The sequence below is a fragment of the Rhinolophus ferrumequinum genome, chromosome 18 (assembly GCF_004115265.2).
Source record: "Rhinolophus ferrumequinum isolate MPI-CBG mRhiFer1 chromosome 18, mRhiFer1_v1.p, whole genome shotgun sequence".
NCBI classification, from domain to species: domain Eukaryota; kingdom Metazoa; phylum Chordata; class Mammalia; order Chiroptera; family Rhinolophidae; genus Rhinolophus; species Rhinolophus ferrumequinum.
In genome coordinates, this window is record NC_046301.1 from 44,376,775 (window position 1) to 44,396,257 (window position 19,483).

Below are 19,483 nucleotides of genomic sequence, written 5' to 3' on the forward strand. Positions count from 1 at the left end.
TCTTGCCCACCCTGTATCACTGTGGCATGAAGCCATGGTGAATGCCAGCTGCCTACCTGTGGCCAGACCTGAATTGATGTGCCTTTTCACTCTCTGGGTGACCTGAGGTCAGTGGCCCATTCTCATTTGTCAGAGGGTGGGACAGTGCTCACTTCCTCTCCTGGGGTGTAGAAAGCCAGCAGCAGGAATGCCAGCCCTGCCCTCTACTTCTTCTGCAACCAAGAGAAGGATGGAGCTGAGTGGGAGACCTAAGCCTGGTTGGTGTGGGTGTCCAAAGACCTTCTCGGGCCCATACCTGGGGGTCCTGGAAGAGAGGGGGTCCTGCCAGCTCTCCATTGGCCCACTTTAGGCCTGGCCAGCAGGCGTGTTGGTGAGGGCCAAGGAGAAGGTCTGCAGAGGCCTTGCAAGTATAACTGGAGTGGGGGGCCCATCTGTGTGTCATCATCAACTGGCTGCAGGGTGGACCTGCAAGCCTGGGAGAGGGCAGGAGGCCAGAGCCATGCAAGGGGTCCTTCACCCCATTCCAGGCCGCTACTGGCCTCACCCCCACAATGTACTGAGAGTTGCCCCAAGGGGAGCCCTAGCACAGGAGTTGCAAGTGTTCACCTGTCCACTTCCTGTAAGAGACACTTGATAGCCACGCTCAAGCCCACCTTGTCTCCCCCACCTGGGAGGATTTCCTTGAAGGTTTCTGGGCTCCTGCCCAACACACATCTTCACATAAGTGAGGCCCCTGTGAGCAGGAGCTTGCCTGGGAAGCAGGACTAGCACGGTGCCCCGAGGTCCCAGTAAACACAGACGCTTGGGCTGGTCCCACAGGGATAGAGGCCCTTCCTGGCAGGGGCCGGCAGCTGTAGCCCTTCAGTTCTGCACCTAGAAAACCCGGCCCTGACGGAAGGGAGTGTGGGCACAGGAAGAACCACAGCAGCTCTAGCGCCCTCCCTCAGCCCAGGGGCAGAAGATTGAAGCTGGGTAAGAGGCTGAGACACTTGGTTCTTTCCCCAAAGCTGGGCCAAAGGAAGATGTGCCAGGACAAGAGACGGAGATGAAAGAGCAGAGCGGGCAGACACAGGCCACCGGGTCCGGTGTGCTGGGACGCTGCCGCCCTCTGCTGGGCATGAGGGCTCAGTGCAGCCGGCAACGAGTATGGCTCCTGGGCTTAAGAGATGCAGAAACGTCCTGGCAAAGCAAACTTTATTGTGGCCCTGAGGTTGGGGTTCTTCCCTCCAGGTCCTGCTGAATCCAGAGAGTTGGGGCGAGGGGCTTTTGTGTTGCCCCCAACACCTCCATCATATTCAGACTCAGGTGGAGGGAGCTGGGGTGGGTGGTTGGGGCCCTGGGTCCACGATGTACCCCAGGAAGGCCCCCTCTGCATGGTGGCCTGGCAGGCCCTCCCTGGGTCACTGTGGCCAGACCACTCCAGGATCCTCATTTCTTGCATCCCGGCTTTTTAGGTCTGGGTGTAGGTTTGGTCTACGGAGAGAAGGGAGGGCTCCTGTGTCCCACTCCCTCCGGGTCCTGGCACTTTCCCAGAGACCACCCCCTCCCCCAGGAGGACCAGCCCTTTCTTGTCAGAACTCACCTTCCTCACAGGGCTCTTGTCTCTAAGACTGGATCTGGAATAGGGGTGAGGTGGGCAAGGAGTGGGGAGGTGGGAGGGGAAGAGAGCACTCAGCCTGATGCCAGTAGCCCCGGCCTCCCGCCCCACCAGTGCCCACACTGGAAAGCAGGGTCCTGGACACTTCCGGGAAGCAGGGGGCTGTGCCCTGGAGAGCGGAGGCTTCAGAATTCAACTCTTCACCTGTCACCTGCCCGGGACACTCGGAGTCTCTTTTTAAACTAGGTGTTTTTTTCTTCTTAGGCTTCCCATCTGCTTTCTTTTATTTATCACAAGTATGTCTTTTTCATGATAAAAGTAATGTTAATCACACTGTACAAACTATAGCAAATAGAGAATGGAATAAATTACTTATGTTATTCACCTTCCCACCAATATTAACATTTTGGTGTATTTCCTCTCATGGCTTTTCGTGTGTTTGTTTTCTTCTAAAAAAACGTGAAATAAAATGAAAATGATTTAATATCCTGTTCTTTTACATTCTATAAACACTTTGCAGGTTGCTATCGCTTTCCTGGGCATAGGTAACATCCACTGAGAAAATGTGACATAGTTTAATTAACTATCACATTGGTAGACATTTAGAATGCTTCCATTTTTCACTATTATTTGAATAATGCAGTGCTGAGTTTCTTAGTGCGTATAATTTTCCCCATATTGTATTTCCCACAAAATAAGACGAGGTCTGATATTAATTTTTGCTCCAAAAGACACATTAGGGCGTATTTTCAGGGGATGTCTTATGTTTTCATGTACAACAATCTAGATTTATCCAAATACAGTCATGTCATCTTCTTCTGGAACATCGTCATAACGTGCTAAATGCATCCGTCTGGCTGACGATCTTAACTGGGGCTTATTTTCAGGATAGGTCTTATTTTCGGGGAAATACTTCAGATGGGCTCCTTTGGAAGGAATTGCCTAAGTGGAATTAGGTCAGAAGATAAGATGGTTTAATGCTTTTCAGAAAGGCTGTGCAGCTCCTGTGTACCCTCATTTGCATACATGTGCATACACCAGGCACACCCTACTCTTTCTAGTCCTATACACCTTCGCTAAGAGTTCAGCCAAGGTAAGAGGTGGAAAGACTTACCTCGCTGCTTCCTCTTCTTTTTCCACCTTTTTCCTCTGGGAACCAAACACAAGCATTACTAGGACAGTTAGGACTCACCTGGCCTCACCCCTCTGCATGCCCAGCTCAGGAAGCCTGGCCCAGGTCCCTGGGGTCAGGGTCCCCCCTCACTTTGGCGACGCTTGTCTGCTTCTGGGGCATCGGCCTCTTGCCCTGTTTGACAGGGGTCTCCTCATCGTCGTCGTCATCGTCGTCATCCTCAGGCTGCTGCTGCGGCTCATCCTCTTCCTCCTCCACTTCCTCCTCCTCCTCCTGCTCCTCTTCCTCCTCCCAGGAGAGGTCTGCCGTGTCTGCAACAGCGGGAGAGGGGCAGGACCCCTGAGCACAGGCTCTCTGCCTGACTCCCATTCCATCACGTGGCTTGAGAGTTGCCCTCGGGGAGTCCCAGCATGGACTTGAAAGGGTCCACCTACTCGACTCCTGTGGACCCATCCTGGCCTCCCTGACAGAGCGGAGGCAAGGGTGCGGGGAGAGGCCCGGGACAGCTCCAGAGGGCCAGGGACCTGGCACAGCGGGAGGCAGGGGAAGGGGCGAGCTGCGCTCCAGCTGGGTGGCAGGATTCACTCTGGGAAGGAGTGTGAGGGGGAGGGAGCAGCGGCGGAGGAGCCTGGAGTAGTAGCTGAGGTCTTCAGACCTTATCCTAAGGGAAGTGGACCCTGCCATGGTTTGGGGGCAGGAGAGCACCCTGATGCAAGAGGCACAACTGGACAGAGAAGAGAGCCGTCAAACGGATATTAAGAGAGTCAGCATGGAGACTTGTTAGGGTCCATGTTACTACTATAGTCACGACTTCATGGCAGCTAACATTTCACGTGCGTGTTAGTACTCGGCATTGTGCTAACCTGCTGTTTCTGAATATCCCATTTATTCCTCACAGCTACTCTTTGAAGAAGAAACCAAGTGTACCCCTTCCCTCATGTTACAGGCGAGGGGGCTGGGCCCGCAGAGGATGTGGCAGGGACCTGAAGAAAAGGGGCTAGGGGGCGTCAGTTGGTTGGAGCACAAGCTCTCAACAAGGTTGCCAGTTCAATTCCCACGCGGGATGGTGGGCTGCGCCCCCTGCAGCAAGAATTGAAAATGGCGACTGGACTTGGAGCTGAGCTATGTTCTCCAGAACTAGATTGAAGGACAACGACTCGGAGCTGATAGGCCCTAGAAAAACACACTGTTCCCCAATTTAAAAAAAAATGAACTGGGGCTATGACCTGTTCCCATGGCCTTCCAGGTCAGGCTCCTGGCAACCGTATTGCCTTTGGGGATTTTCTCTAATAATTCAAGAATCCCTCAGTGTTTGAGTACCTGTCATGGCCTCGGCCCTGGCTCTGCACACCCAGTCCTTTCCCAGGTCCAAGCTCGTACTTACCATAACATTCCTGGCCACTGAGGAACACGGGTCCAGAGCCGGCCCGGAGCTGAAAAGTGACTGGAGGAGAAAGCTCCAGCCCCACCATGATCTGCAGGGGGAAGAGAAGAAGACAGGGTCGCTCAGGCCCGCTACCTGGCTGGGGGCTGGCCTCCCACAGAAACACTGAGGTAATCCCCCACATCCCAGCCACACACACTTCATGGGTGCTCCGGACCTCACTGTGCTTGCAGCCCGCTGGACCTTTCAACCGAGGAGAACAATGTGAATCAGACCATCTCACTCTGGCTCATTTCACAGACGGCCTCCCAAGCTGAGGGGCAGCTATTAGAGAAATCTGCTTGCGACAGACTAAATCATGTCCCCTAAAGCCTTATGGTGAAACCCTGATCCCCCAATGCGATGGTATCTAGAGATGAGGCCTCGGGGAGATAATTAGCGTTAGATGACATCATGAAAGTTGGGCCCTCATGATGGGGGTAGTGTCCTTATAAGCTGAGACCAGAGAGCTCTCTCTGTCTCTCTCTGAGGACACATGGCAGCCATCTACACGCCAGGAAGAGGGCCCGTACCGAAACCTGACCACGCTGGCACCCTGATCTCAGATAGACTATGACACTGATCAAATAGGAAAAGCAGATGCAAAGTTGTATGTACAGTGCTACTTTTGTCTTATAAATAATGTGTGAACATACATATGAATAAAGGTTACAAATACAGTGCTAATCACGATCGTCAGTGGAGAGTCCGTATTTATTTTCTTTCTGTTTTTCCAGACTTGGCAAATTTCCCAGAGTAGCAATGATGACACTCATAGGTACGGAGTCCCTACCATGGGCCAGGCCCCAGGCTGAGGGTTTTCTCTGCTTTGTCTCATTTAACTCCTTGCCCACGAAGGAGATACTATTACTTTCCAGAGGAAGACACTGAGGCTGAGAGAGATTAACTTCAAGTTTCTGGTGCAGACAGGAAGCAAATTAGCAAAAACAAACTCTGCAGCCAAAGACACCTGGAAAGGCTGGATAAAATGTAATCCCATGTTTTTGCTGCATGCCTGAATAGTAAGAGAGACAGGAGAGCCCCCAACTATCAGACGCGAAGAGTAGCAGGTGGCAGAGCTGCTGCGATAGCAGCTGAAGGGACATACACTTGAAAATAGCAAGGGCTTTGGGTTTGAACCTTCACGCCTGGAGGAGAGACAAGAGCTTGGCTCAAAAGAGGACAGTTGTGATGGAGCCCACTGTACACAGGCCAGATCCTCAAAGGCTGCACCTCGGTAATCCCAGGATGAGGGCCAAGGAGAGGTGGCTAAAGAGCCTGAAACCTACCACTAGGAACTACACACCACAGAAAGGTAACAAGGAAACGAGAGTGGGGTGAAGTCTCCCGGGACAAACTAAAATCCCAGGCCATACCTATCACTTTTATGAAGTCTGAATTTACCTGGTGGGGACTGCCAAGCCAAGAAATGCGTATAAAACCCCAGGTTTGTGCTATTCCTGAGGCAAATGGCAGGTGCAAACACAAAACCACTCTCCTAGGACACTCTCCATTCTTTTCACACAGAACTCTTTCAGAGAAAGCAAAACCCTGAAGACAACTCGCCATTTAAAATGACAAAACATGCAAGAAACAATCCTGCAGCGTCCGCCGAAGGAAACAAAATGACTGCAGAGTAGCACAACCAAGGACCTGAGGTAAGAAAATAACAATCTGGACCACTAGGAAGTAAGGTTGATGAAAACCAAATAAATATAAAAGTGGGCATCAGAACCCTAAGAAGATATTATGAAAAAGAACCAAACGCAGCTTTTAGACATGAAAAGTATTAGCACTGAAATAAACTGAACAAATGGTTTAAAAACCAGAATAAAAGCCAGCTGCAGCAAGAGTCTTTAAACTGGAATAGTGCTGTGAAGAACTTACCCAGCATGCCACATAGAGAGATAAACAAAACGTGAAAGAGAAGTTGAGATGTGGCGAGCAGGATGAGAAGACCCAACATGCATCTAATCAGAGAAAAGGACTGGAGAGAATGGAGTCAATGTTCAAAGTGAGAACCACCAAGAGTTTTCCAGAAATAATCAAAGACCCAGATTCTCATATCCAGGAAACCTAACTCCCAAAAGATAAATAAAAATAATTCTACACTTGAACATGCCAAAGTAAAATGGTAGATAACAACAACAAAGATATTATCTTAAAAGGAAAGACAGATTTCGAAAAAAGGCACAGTAACCAGACAGACTATTTCAACAGCAACATCAGAGACCAGAAAAACCTGATAATATCTCTAAAGTTTTGAGGGAAACTTCTTCTCTACCTAGAATTTATACACAAACTATCGTGAAGTGATGAGAGGAAAATAAAGATATTTCCAGGTAAAGCCCAAATAAGTTTACTATTCCCAGACCTACTAAAGCATGTTTTAAGAAGGTGGCAATTAAATTGAGAAGGAAGAAGTAGATACAAGAAACAGTGGTGAGCAAGCAAATTGGTAAACATAGAAAAACTTAAGTGTTAGTGTAAAATAAGGTAGTACTAGTAATGACTAGTGGTGAGTGGGTCTAAAACAAGTTGAAGCTAACACTCCACACGATAACAACATGTAAGTTAGGAAGAGGGTAATTAGAAGAGTTTCCTGGATTGTTTGGGAGGAATAAAAACATTCATTTTAGACTTTGATCATGCATGATGGTTTTAAAAAAATTAAGGACAACCAATAAAAATTAGAATGAGATTCTACAGCTTCCAAACCAGTGGAAAAGGGGAAAAGAAATTTTAATCAATCTAATAAAAAATAGGAAAAGGAGAAAAAAATAAAAAAGCAAGGAAAGTAGAGGCACAAAGAACATGTTACAAATAAATCCTAGTAGCAATCACAACAAATATGAACAGATTATACTGACCAGATAGATTAAAACCAAGTCTTGCTACAGACCGCTTATAAGATACACACCTAAAATGTAAGGACAGAAATGCTGAAGTAAAGACATGGAAGCATATACCCAGATGTGGCGGAGGCTTCCAGTTGTTTATCCAACATCCATTCTTCCCTTCTTCCATAATAACAGTACCTTGAGAGTCACATATTGTACCCAGCCAAGACTGCGTTCCTCAGTTTCCTTTGCAGTTAGCTGTGACCGTGTCACTCATTTCTCAACCAATGAGTTGTAAGCAGAATTTAGTGGGTGGTATTTGTGTGATGATTCCTTAAAAGGTAGACAGAACTGGGAAAGCCTCTTCCCTTGCTTCTCCTTTCCTATTACCTTACATGCAGAAGTGAGGGCTGGAGCTGCAGCAGCCTTCCTGGACTGTGAGGCGACCTTGAAGAGGGAAGCTCTGCGTTAAGGACAGGAGAAAGCTAAGAGGTCTTTGGTGACCGTGAAGCCATCGCACCAGCCCTACACTGCCCATCTCTGGACTTCTAAGCAACACAGAAATAAATCTCAAATTTGTTTAAGGCCCTGTCGTTGGGTCTCTATTACTGCAGCCATACCTAATTAAAATTCAAATGAAGGTAGTTTTGCCATCTGGTGCGTGATGTTGATAATGTGTGGGGGGTATAGGTGGTATACAGGACATCTCTGTACCTTCCTCTCGGTTTTATTGTAAGCCTAAAACTGCTCTAAAAATAAAAAATAAAGTCCTTAAAAAATGAAGGTAGTTGTATTTGTTAGATTAGGTTTGGGAAGAAGTGACAAACAACTCAATAACAGTGGCTTACACAGATAGAAGCTTGTTTCTTTGTCACATAAAGTAAATTCAGATATAAACAGTCAGCTGCAGATATCCGGCTTCTCAATCACCAGGGATCCAGCCTCTTTGCACCATGTTGTTTCGCCATCCTTAATACATGGCTTCTACCTTCTTACCCTCCAGGATGGCTGCTCAGATTCCAGCCATCACATCCACATTCCAGCCAGCAGGAAGGAGGAAGAGACAAACATGGTCACATGATCTCTCTATAAGGACACTGCAGATGTTATAGACACCACTTCTGCTTACATTCCATTGGCCAAAACTTCATGGTCGTGCCTAACTCAGGGAATATAGTTTTTATTCTGAGTAGTCCTGTGGCCAGCTAAAAGTCATGAGTTCCACTACTAAAGAATAAAGGAATACTGAATATTGAGGAACAACTGGGAAACAAATTAATATCAAATGATGTAGGCTTTAATAAGCATTTTAGGGATAAAGGTCACCACATATTGATAAAAAATTAATTTACAAGGAAGATAATTCTGTAAATTATATACACCAATAACATAATGTAAACATATATAAAGCTATAGCTACAGTAATCAAGACAGTGTGGTATTGGAGAGATAGGTACAAAAATCAATGGAACAGAAGACCTAGAAATAGACCCACACAAATACATTCAACTGATTTTTGACAAAGTTGCAGAATCAGTTAAATGGAGGAAGGATAGTTTTTTCAACAAATGGTGTTGGAGCAATTGCATGTCCATAGGCAAAGAAATGAACCTTGACCCAAACCTCATACCTTATACAACAATGAACTCAAAATGATCATGGACTTAAACATAAATTATAAGGCTGTAATACTTTCAGACAAAAAACAAAAAAACACAAATATTGGAAAATCATCATAATCTCAGGCTAGGCAGAGAGTTCTTAGCTATAACACCAAAAATCATAAAAGTCATTGATAAAATGGACCTCATCACAATTAAAAACTTTAGTTCCATAAAAGCTTATGTGAAGGGAATGAAAACCAAGTTATAAAATGGGAAGAAAATATTTGCAAACCATATATTTGACAAAGGACTAGTGTCTAGAATAAAGAATTAGCAAAACAAACAATCCAATTAGAAAACAAACAATCCCATTAGAAAATGGGCAAAAGCTATGAATAGACATTTTACTGAATATACAGATGGCAAGTAAACACATAAAAAGATGTTCAACTTCATTAGCCCTTAGGAAATGCAAATTAAAAGTGTAATGAGATATCACTACACATATATCAGAATGGCTGAAATAAGAAAAAGTGACATGAAATGTCAGTAAGGATGCAGAACTCAATCATTCATGTATTGCTGGTGGAAATGAAAAATGGCACAGCCACTTTGAAAAACAGGAGGCTTAAGAAACTAAACATGCAACTACCATATGACCCAGCAATTACACTCCTGGGCATTTAGAGAAATTAAAACTTATGCTTACACAAAAATCTTTATACACATGTTCATAGCAGCTTTATTTATAATAGTTCCACGCTGGAATCAATCCAGTTTTCCCATAAATGAATGGTTGATCTGTGGTACATCTATACCATGGACTACTACTTAGCAATAAAAATACATACAATTTGGATGAATCTCCAGGGAATGATGCTGAGCAGGAAAAAAGAGCCAGTTCCAAAAGGTTACATATGTAGTGATCTCTCCATATTATTTCTTACAGCTAAATGTGAGTCTACAATTATCTAAAAATATTCAACTAAAAAATAAACATATGTAAAGCAAACAATAAAATTTAAGAATCCACTGAAAATCCACTATCATAATAGGAAATTTTAACACATTTTTTTTCGTAGTTGATGGATTAGGGAGACAAACACTTATAGACTTGAGCACAATTAATAAGCTTGATTTATTGAACATATATAGATACCTACAATACTACCATGTACTATGCCACAATTCAATTCTCAACAAATACCAAAGAACTGATACGTGTATGGACCACATTTTCTTTTGCAATTACATTGAGAAAAGCAGTGATAACCTAACCCACCCATATCTTCAGGAATTAAAAAATTCTAAGTAACTCATACATCAAATAGGAAATCATAATGAAATTAGAAAATATTTAAAATGAAATGAAATAAAGTGAAAATACTACAAAACACATATTGAGGGACGCAGCTACAAACATCCTTAGAGGGAAATTTACAGTATTAAAAATGAATAAATAAAACTTACTTGGAAAAAATAAGCTAGAAAACGAATGGGCTAAATATCTAAGTCAGGAAGAAAAAGGAACAAAGAAAGCAGAAAATACCAGGTAATCAGAGAAATTAATAAAATAGAAAATAGAAACACCAAATGAAGCCAAAAGCTGGTTCAAGGAGGAGGAGGAGGAAGAGGAAGAGGAGGAGGAGGAAGAGGAAGAGGAGGAGGAAAAAAAAGACTAACCTCCATGAGTAAGGGGTATGAGAAGGAAAGATGATAAACACTACTGGGAATTTAAAGAAGAGGGATATAACAACAGATATATTCATGATTACAAACATTATTAGCAAATAGCGTAAACAATATCTGGAAAAATATAAATGATCAAAATTGACTCAGAGGAGACATTTGGTTCAGGCCAAGTAACAGGTACTGAATTTACCTTCCAATTTGAAATAACTAAAAAAACCCAAAAAACCAAACATAATATAGGAAACAATGGCTCTCAAAACATTGGATATCAATCAAGGAAGAACAGTAATCTCCGAGAGAAGGGAAACAAATGAAATGAGCCCTAGGGTTGTCAAAGCTTCCTTCCTGGACAGCGCAGGGAGGGGGAACTCAGGCCAGTTTCCAAAAGAGCACAGTGATCTCACTGAGTTGAGGAAGTGAAACTGGTAACCCAGGGAAGTCAAGGCACCTAGAGTTCACAGAACAGAGTACAGGAGAGGAGAGAGCTGCAAAGACAGAATGTCAGAGATTGGCAGAAAGTCCCCCTTGAGTATTCAGTCAAGTAGTGGTCAGCACATGCAAGTGAGGAAACTACTGGGGGAAAGAATGGGAAAGGAGTCACTCCAAAAGTGTCTGGAGCTCCCATAGGGTCAGGGATAGTGCTTGTTTCTAAAAGCTAGGGTGGAAAATCTCATAATTTATGGGGCACCTGTTGGAGAACTAAGAAGGGTCTCATCACGGTAGTGGGGGGATTAACTAGTTTAAACCTAGCTTTTGTACCACCAAACAAAGCTTAAAAACAAGACTCAAAAGTATAAAATGGTATCTAAGTAACTTGACTGCCTAGCACCAAATTAAAAATTACTAGACAAAGAACCTGGAAGCTATAACTCATAATAATGAGAAAAAATTCAATCAAAACTGACACAAATTATAGAATTAGTAGACAAGACATTAAAATAATTATTATGACTGTAGTCCATATGTTCAAGAAACTAGAGGAAAGATGAAAAATGTTTGAGACATGGAAGACTCATATAAAATCTCTAGAGATGAAAACTACAATATCTGAAATGAAAACACTGATGAGATTAACAACAAATGAGATGCTGCAGAAGAAAGGAGTAATGACATTGAATAAATAAGGACTATTCAAAATGAAATACAGAGAGGAAAAATACTTTCAGAAAATGAACAGAGCATCAACAAACTTTGGGACAACTTTAAGGAGCCAAGTGTGCATGTGATTGGATTCCCCAATGGAGATGGGGGAGAACATGGGGGGGGGGGTCAGAAAATATATTTGAAGAAATAATGGCCCCCAAAATGTCCAAATTTGATGAAAACAAATATCTAAGAAATTCAATGAACCTCAAGGCATTTCATAATTGAATTGCTCAAAACCAGCAATAAGGAGAAAATCTTAAAAGCAGCCAAAGGAATAAAGACATTTATTACATACAGACATTACATACAGAGGAGTGAAGACAAAGACGCTAGTAGATTTATCCAAATTATGCAAGCTATGTTTGGAGAAATCTACTAGTAATGTTTTTTCAAGTATTGAAAAACAAACAAACAAACAAAAAAAAACTCAACCCAGTGAAATACCTTTCAAAACTAAAGTGAAATAAGAACTTTTCAGACATAACAAAAGCTGAAAGAGTTCATTACAAGCAGATCTGCGTTACAAGAAATGTTTTAGTCCTTCAAGCAGAAGGAAATGATACCAAATGGAAATTTAAATCTACACAAAGGAATGAAGAGTACCAGAAATGGTAAATATAAAAACGTTTTATTCTAATTCCTAATCTTTTAAAAACACAGACTGTTTAAAAGAAAGACAATAACAATCTGGTATAGGATTTATAGCATATGTAGAAGCAAAAGTTATTACAATAGCACAAAGGATGGGAAGCGGGAAATAAAGTACGCTGTAGTAAGAATCTTACATCATACATGAAGTGGTATAATAGTATTTGAATATAGACTGTTGTAAGTTAAAAATGCATATTATAAACTCTAGAGCAACCAATAAAAAATAACAAAGAGATGAAGTATACCTAAGAAGCCAATAGGGGAGATGAAAATGTAATAATAAAAACCACGTAGTTAATCCAAAAGAAGGTCAGAAAAGAAAAAGAAAGGAACACAGATGGGACAAATAGGAAAACAAATAGCAAGATGATGGAGTTAAACCCAACTTGTTGATAATTACACTAAATATTAACAGTTCAGATACTCTTAATTAAAAGGCAGAGATTATCAAATTGGATAAAAGACTCAATTATATGGTATCTAAAAGAAACCCACTTTATATATAAAGATACAGAGATTAAGTGCAAAATGATAACAAAAGAACTGGAAAAACATAGCATACAAACACTAACCAAAAAGAGCTAGATTGACTATAGTAATCAGACTAAATAGGCTTCAGAATATTTACTAGGGGTAAAGAGTGACATTTCATAATGATAAAGGGATAAATTAATAAAGATACCACCATCCTAGAAGCGTACATGTCTAATAAAAGAGCTTCAAAATACATGAAGTAAAAACCGATAATTGAAAGGAGAAATAGACAAAGCCACAACTATTGCTGAAGACTTCAATGTCTATCTCTCAGTAATTAGTAGATTCAGTAGGCAGAAAATGAGTAAAGACACTAACAAAACTACCAACCAACTTGATATAATTGACATTTATAGAGAAATACACCTAACAACAGAACACACATTCTTCAAGTATAAAGGAAATATTCACCAAGAAGGAACATGTTACAGGTCACAAAACAAGTCACAATGCAGTTTAGACTGAAATAATATTATAGAGCATGTTCTCAGACCACAAAAGATCAAACTATAAGAAAGATTCTTAGAAAATCCCTCTTATTAGAAAATGTAAAAACACACATACTTCTAAATATCCCGGGGGCTGAGAAGGAAACTATAATATGATTTGAACTGAATAAAAATGAAAACAGTACCTATCAAAATTTGTAGGATGAAGACCAGAGAGTTCTCAAAAAAAGATACACAAATGGCCAATAAGCACATGAAGACATGCTCAACTTCATTAGTCACCAGGGAAACACAAATCAAAACCACATTGAGCAAGCAGTTCACACCCACTAAGGTGACTCATCAAAATTAGACAATAACAAATGTTGGGGAGGACGGGGAGAAATTGGAATCCTCATACATTGCTGGTAGGAATGCAAAGTGGTACAGCAGTCTGACACTTTTGTATAAAGTTTGACACACGCTGACTCTATGACTCAGCAGTTCCATTCCTAGGTATTTACTCAAGAAGAATGCAAACACAGGTCCATACAAATAGTTACACTCAAATGTTCATAGCACCTTATCCATAATAGTACAAAACTGGAAACTACCCACATGATTTCCATTAACAGATGACTGAACAAAACCTGGTATATATACCTATTTGTAGAATGGAGCACCACTCAGACATAAAAAAAGAGCACATTACTATCTCACCCACAACATGGCGAAATCTCAAAAGCATTATGTCAAGTGAAAAAAGCTGGGCACAAAAGACTGGATTGCACGATTCCATTTAAACGAAATTCTAGAAAAGGCAAAACTATACTGACAAAGTAGACCAGTGGTTGCCAGTTGCAATGGTAGGTGGAAGGGATCGACTGCAAAGAGGCTCGACTATGGTGACAGTTACACAATTATATACATTTATCAAATGCATCAAGTTGTACACTTAACATTGATGAATCTTATTGCTCTAAATTACATCTCAATAAATGTGGTTAAAAAAAAACTGACTCAAAGAAATAGACATCAGAATAGACCCACAACTATTAAATAAATTACAGTAACTTAAAAGCAAACCAGCCCCACATAGTTCATTTGCTTATTTACTCGCTCCTTCATTACATATTGAGTTCCTACCGTGTACGAGGCACTATTATACAGGCAGTGTGGCTAACGCAGCAGACAAGGCAGGCCCAGTCCTTGCTCTCTTGGAGCTTACATTCTGGTTGTGGAGAAAGAATGCACCAATGAAAACAGATGCCAGTCATGAGTCCAACGGAGGGAAAGTGGGTATTGGTGGGGAAGGAAGAGGGGGTGCTGTTTGTGATCAGGGCTGACATTTGAACAAAGACCGGATGGAAGCGGGGGGGTAGGCGTGTCCCTGGCACGGGGAAGAGTAAATGTAAGGACTATGTGGGAGTTTTCAAGGTACAGTAGAGGAAGCCAGTGTGGTTTGAGCAGGGTCGGGGAGGCGAGGGTAGCAAAGGCTGAGGTCACAGAGGGTGGGGAGCACCAGAACATAACGGATCTCGGAACTCATTCTTCATGAACTGGGAAGCCACTGACCTAAGGGTTCTGGCAGAGAAGTGACAAGCCCTGACACTTGTTTAAAAGGATCTTCCTGGCAGCTGTGTATAGAATAGACCAGAAGTTGGAAAGCTTTTCCTGTAAAGGGCCAGATGGTAAGTATTTTAGGCTTGTAAACCCTATGGTCTCTGTGAAGACTACTCAACTCTGCTGTTACCGAGTGAAAGCAGCCATAGATAATATATAAATGAAGGAGTGTGGCTGCGTTTCAATAAAACTTTATTTACAAAAACAGGTAGTGGGCTGGATGTAATTCTACAGCTGGTTAATCCCTGGAATAGACTATAGGGGACCAAGGGTGAAGACAGGTAGACCAGTTAGGAGGCCGTGTGACAAAAGAGAGCAGGAAGTGATGGTCACCTGGACCAGGGTGTAGCAGGGAGGAAGGGAAATGTGGTCAGATTGGGGTATATTGTGAAGGTCAAGTTGACAGGATTTGTTGGTGGTTCAGATATGGGGGGTTAGAGAGGAGGTGTTTTTCCCCTGACGAATTGAAAGAGAAACTATTTACTGGGAAAGGATCAGGTTTGGGGGTGGAGGGAGAGATTATCGATAAAAATCAAGACTTTGGATTTAGATTTAAGTTTGGGATATCTGTTAAATATATTCAGTTGGACAGAGGGTCTGGAGCACAAGAGAGAGGTTGGATTCACAGAAAAAAAATTTCAGTCTTCATTTGTATAGCTGGTCTTTAAAACGACGGGAATGGATGAGATGTAAGGAGATCTCATAGAGACAAAAAATAGGTTTGAGGGTAAGTGTTACAAGATCAGTCTCCCAGGTCTTCCACGACAGATGATCCTGGTCTTATATTCACTATTCCAGCACATATGAGAGAATACTCCATTCCTCGGTTCAAGAGGCTAGTATGCCTTGATACCCGAATAAGATAAGGAATATATAGGCCAACCTCATTTATGAGTATATAAGTTAAAAAAAAATCTTAATATAGTAACAAATATATAAATCTGGAAGTTTATCATACTATCAAGCAGTGCTTATCTCAGGAATGTAAAGTTGGCTGAATATTATTCTATTAATATAATTTACCACATTAACAGATTAAAGAAGAAAAGAACCCAAGGTCATTTGAACAGAACAGCGTTTGATAACCATTCATGATTAAAAAGATGAAAACCCAAGTTTAAAAGCAGAGTAGGACTAGATGGGGACTTCCTTAAGCTGACAAAGGGTATCTACAAAACTGGTCATACTTAATGGAGAAACATTAGAAGTAATCCTTAAAAAAAAAAAAAAAATCAAGGATGGAACAAAGACATCTGCCATTATCATTTTATCCAGTATTATACTGGAGGTCCTAGCCAGTATAGTAGGATTTTTAAAAAAAAGCCATTTTCCTCAAATAATGATGATTTGCATTAGAACACTCAAGACAAATTATTAGAAATAAGGATTTCTTCACACATAATCAATATGTAAGTCATCAACAGACCTGTCACCAGCAGTAAACGGTTTAAAAATGTGATTTTGAAGAGGTTGTTTAACTTGCCGTGTAACTAGTCACACAGCTAGTAAAGGGTGGGTTGGGATGGAAGTGGGGCCGTCTGCCTGCTGAGTCCAGGCTTTTAGTCCCGTGCTGTGTCTCCTCCCTAGCATGGCTCTACTGCTGCAGGACGCCTGTATCCCCATGGGTTGTGTCATGCCCACGCGGGGGTGAGGGCCTGAGCAGGCAGTGTTCCGGGGCTCAGGGAAAGACTCACCATGGGTAAGACTGAGGCCTGCAGCGAGGCAATGGTGATGGGTTTCGTCCTCTTGTCCTCCTGGCCTGCTGGGGGCAGGATCTCCACGAGGTTCATCTCCTCTTTGGCTTTCTCCCCCAAGCAAATCTGAGAGGGTTGACAACAGGCCGGGCACCTCATCCCCCGAGGGCAGAGGAGGGAAACCCTGTTGCACCTGTAGGGCCCACAGACACCCCCTGCTCCGCGCTAGCGGTCCCTCCTCCCCGCCTTGGGGGAGGGGACCACCCACCGTACAGAGCAACACCTTCCCCTCCTTCTGCGGTTTGAAGGTCCAGGTCCGCTTCTCCTGGTTTAGCTCACAGCCTGGAAAGGAGACGGAGGGAGGGAAGGAGGTGGCGGGCTCAGGGGATACGCCCCTTCCTCCAGGCAGCCCTCACCTGGGGGGCAACCCCCAGCACCCGGGTCCTCACTCACCCCAGAGCGTGACTGTCCCTGCCTTGTCGGTGGTGCTGCTGGTGCGGCTGCGGTTCATGGCGCAGGGGAAACGGGCCGTGCGCTGCGGAGGGGCCCAGTGAGGTGAAGCCGGACAGGCGGCTCAGATCCAGGCTGGGTCCTGGGCAGAGGCCTTGGGGAGGGACCAGGCCCGGCAGCCCGCGCCCGCTGCCTGTCCCGCACTCGAGGGAAGCGGATGTCTGTGCCCGTCCGAGTTCCACTCACCCCTGGGGCTCAGCCCTCGGTCCCCGCTGCCCTCACTGTGGCTGCTCAGTGGGCGCGGGTTCCACCTTGGACCGGTCCTCCGAGCGCTCCCTCTGGGCTCTCACACCGACCTCGTCGGGCCTCACCCGCGCGGCCCGCCGCAGCTGTTATGAGGCCTGCGAAGGGCACCGGCGCTGTCTAATCAACCCTAAAGGAGAGGCCCTTCTCTTCGGCCCCGTTGCGCCATCCTTTCCTTCTCTGTGCCTTAGAAGCACCTGGAGGGCCTGTTAAAGCGCACGTGCTACAGGCCCCACTGCCCTTTTTTCATTGAGCAAGTCTGGCTGGGGCCAAGATCATTTGCATGTCTAACCGTTCCCAGGTGAGGTGGGTGCTGCGGCCCGGGACCACATTCTGATCTAGGGCATTTACTGTGGTCTACAGCGCCAGGCCGCCCAGCTTGGAGAGGCTTTGCCACCAGGAGGAAGCAGCAGCATTCGCGCTCCTTTGTGATCACCGCCTTTCTTCCTGTCCTTTCCCTCCCCGGGATTGTGCTAGGACTGTGGTCCCCAGAGTCAGGAAAGCCCTGTTTCCAGAGGATGATTTGTCCCATGGCAGGGAAGGGGTGGGCAAGGGGAAGGTGACCAAGAGGCCAGCTGCAGCAGCTGGGGAGGAATCCAATGAATGATTTTACCAGGGCCAGCCGCTTCACAAACTGCGGTTCACAGGGCACAGAGATGCACTTCCACGTTTGTTTGGGTAGGGTAGTTAGAGGACAAGCCTTTTCAGCTGACACACCCCTCCTCCTGCTCGTGAGACACGTCTGTTTGGGAGTCAGAAATAACTGGGGATCTCTGCTATTGCATTCTCATCCTTCACTCCTATCCTGGAAACTTCTCATCTACATACTATAAGGTTCACTGATTTCCAACAAAGGTGCCAAGGTAATTCAATCAGGAAAGGGTAGTCTTTTCCAAAAATGGTGCTGGAGGATATAACTGGATATATCTCTCTCTGGATCCCTGATTGTAGCTTCTGCTGTGCAGGAATCAACACTTGTTTTTTCCTTTTTAAAATGTTAACTTTATTGAAAAATATATACAAAAATGCACTCATTTAAAGTGTAGAATTTGATGATTTTTTGATAAATGTACACACCTGTGTAGCCATCACCACAGTCAAATTATCATTTCCATCACTCCCTCGAATTTTCTTGTTTCCCTTTGCAGTCATATCTCCTCTTGATGCCTAATTAGCATTAGGTAAAGACCTGCTTTCTGACACGATAGGTTAATATTGACTACTCTAGAATTTCACACTATAAGAAGAATCATACAGGGTCTTTTGGTCTGCCCTCTTTTGCTGAACACTATGTGTTTGGGATTTATTTATCCATATTATTGCTTGTATCAGTCGTTTGTTTCTGTTTATCGTTGAGTAGTATTCCACAATTTATATATCCAGTCACCTGCTGGTAAGTTGCCAACTTGTGTCAACTTGGCTAGGCTACTGTACCCAGTTATTCAATCAAACACTAACATAGATGTGGCTGTGAAGGTATTTTGTTGATGTGGTTTCCCTGAAGAAGTTCAGTCTGTGGACTACAGCTTCAGCTCCTGCCAGAGAGCTTCCACCCTGCCCTACAGATTTCAGACTTGCCCTGCCAGTCTCTATAATTACATAAGCCGATTCTTTGTAATACATCCCTGACCGATACACCTATTGATGGATATTTGGGTAGTTTCCAGTTTTAGACTATTATGAACAAAAATGCTATGAATATCTGAGAGCAAGTCTTTGCATGAACATACATTTTAGTTTTTCTTGGATAAATACCTAGGAGTGGAGTTGCTGGATTATTTGGTCAGCATATATTAAACTTTATGTAAAACTATGAAACTATTTTCCAAATTCCTGTACATTTTGCATTTCTACCAGCAATGTATGAGAATTCCAGTTGCACGACATCTTTATTAATACTTGGAATTGTTAGTCTTCCTAATTTTAGCTGTTCTGTGGATATAGTGACATCTCTTGTGGTTTTAATTTGTATTTCTTTGATGACAAGTGATGTTGAGCATCTTTTCAAATGTTTATTGGTCATATGTATCTTCTTTTGCAAAATACCCATTCAAATATTTTGTCCATTTTAAAAATGGTTATTTTGGGTTATTCTTTCTATTGAGTTGTAGGGGTTATTTATATATCTTAGATACCTGTTTTGTGTCAAATATATGTATTTGGAAGACGTTTTAACTCCTGTCTATAGTTTGCCTTTTCATTTTTTTAAAATGGCATCTTTTGAATAACAGAAATGTAAAGATTTGACAAAGTCCAATGATATTTTTTTCTTTCATGGCTCATGCTTTTGATGTTTTAGGAAATCTTTGCTTAAGGTGGTGAAAGTTTTTGCCTAAGTTTTCTTCTAGTAGTCTTGTAGTTTCATC

The 19,483-nt window shown here is 43.2% G+C and overlaps 1 protein-coding gene across 1 annotated transcript; it reads right to left on the bottom strand.

The window, feature by feature from the left end:
- Nucleotides 1–1,238: 1,238 nt before the first annotated feature.
- NPM2 (nucleophosmin/nucleoplasmin 2) lies at nt 1,239–16,875 on the bottom strand. The gene is made up of 8 exons (XM_033135107.1): nt 16,818–16,875; nt 16,633–16,706; nt 16,365–16,490; nt 4,114–4,204; nt 2,862–3,040; nt 2,712–2,746; nt 1,583–1,616; nt 1,239–1,473 (listed from the first exon to the last, which is right to left on the bottom strand). Exons 1-8 carry the CDS (start codon nt 16,873–16,875, stop codon nt 1,429–1,431), a joined length of 642 nt encoding a protein of 213 aa, XP_032990998.1. The 3' UTR covers nt 1,239–1,428.
- Between the last annotated feature and the right edge of the window lie 2,608 nt (nt 16,876–19,483).

Coding starts and splice junctions, on each gene's coding strand:
- NPM2 (XM_033135107.1), bottom strand. CDS start 16,875: ATGAACCGCAGCCGCACCAGCAGCACCACCGACAAGGCAGGGACAGTC. Junction 4,205..16,364: donor AGGCCTCAGTCTTACCCATG/GTGAGTCTTTCC, acceptor TTCCCCCTGCAG/ATCATGGTGGGGCTGGAGCT. Junction 3,041..4,113: donor CAGTGGCCAGGAATGTTATG/GTAAGTACGAGC, acceptor CCGCTGTTGCAG/ACACGGCAGACCTCTCCTGG.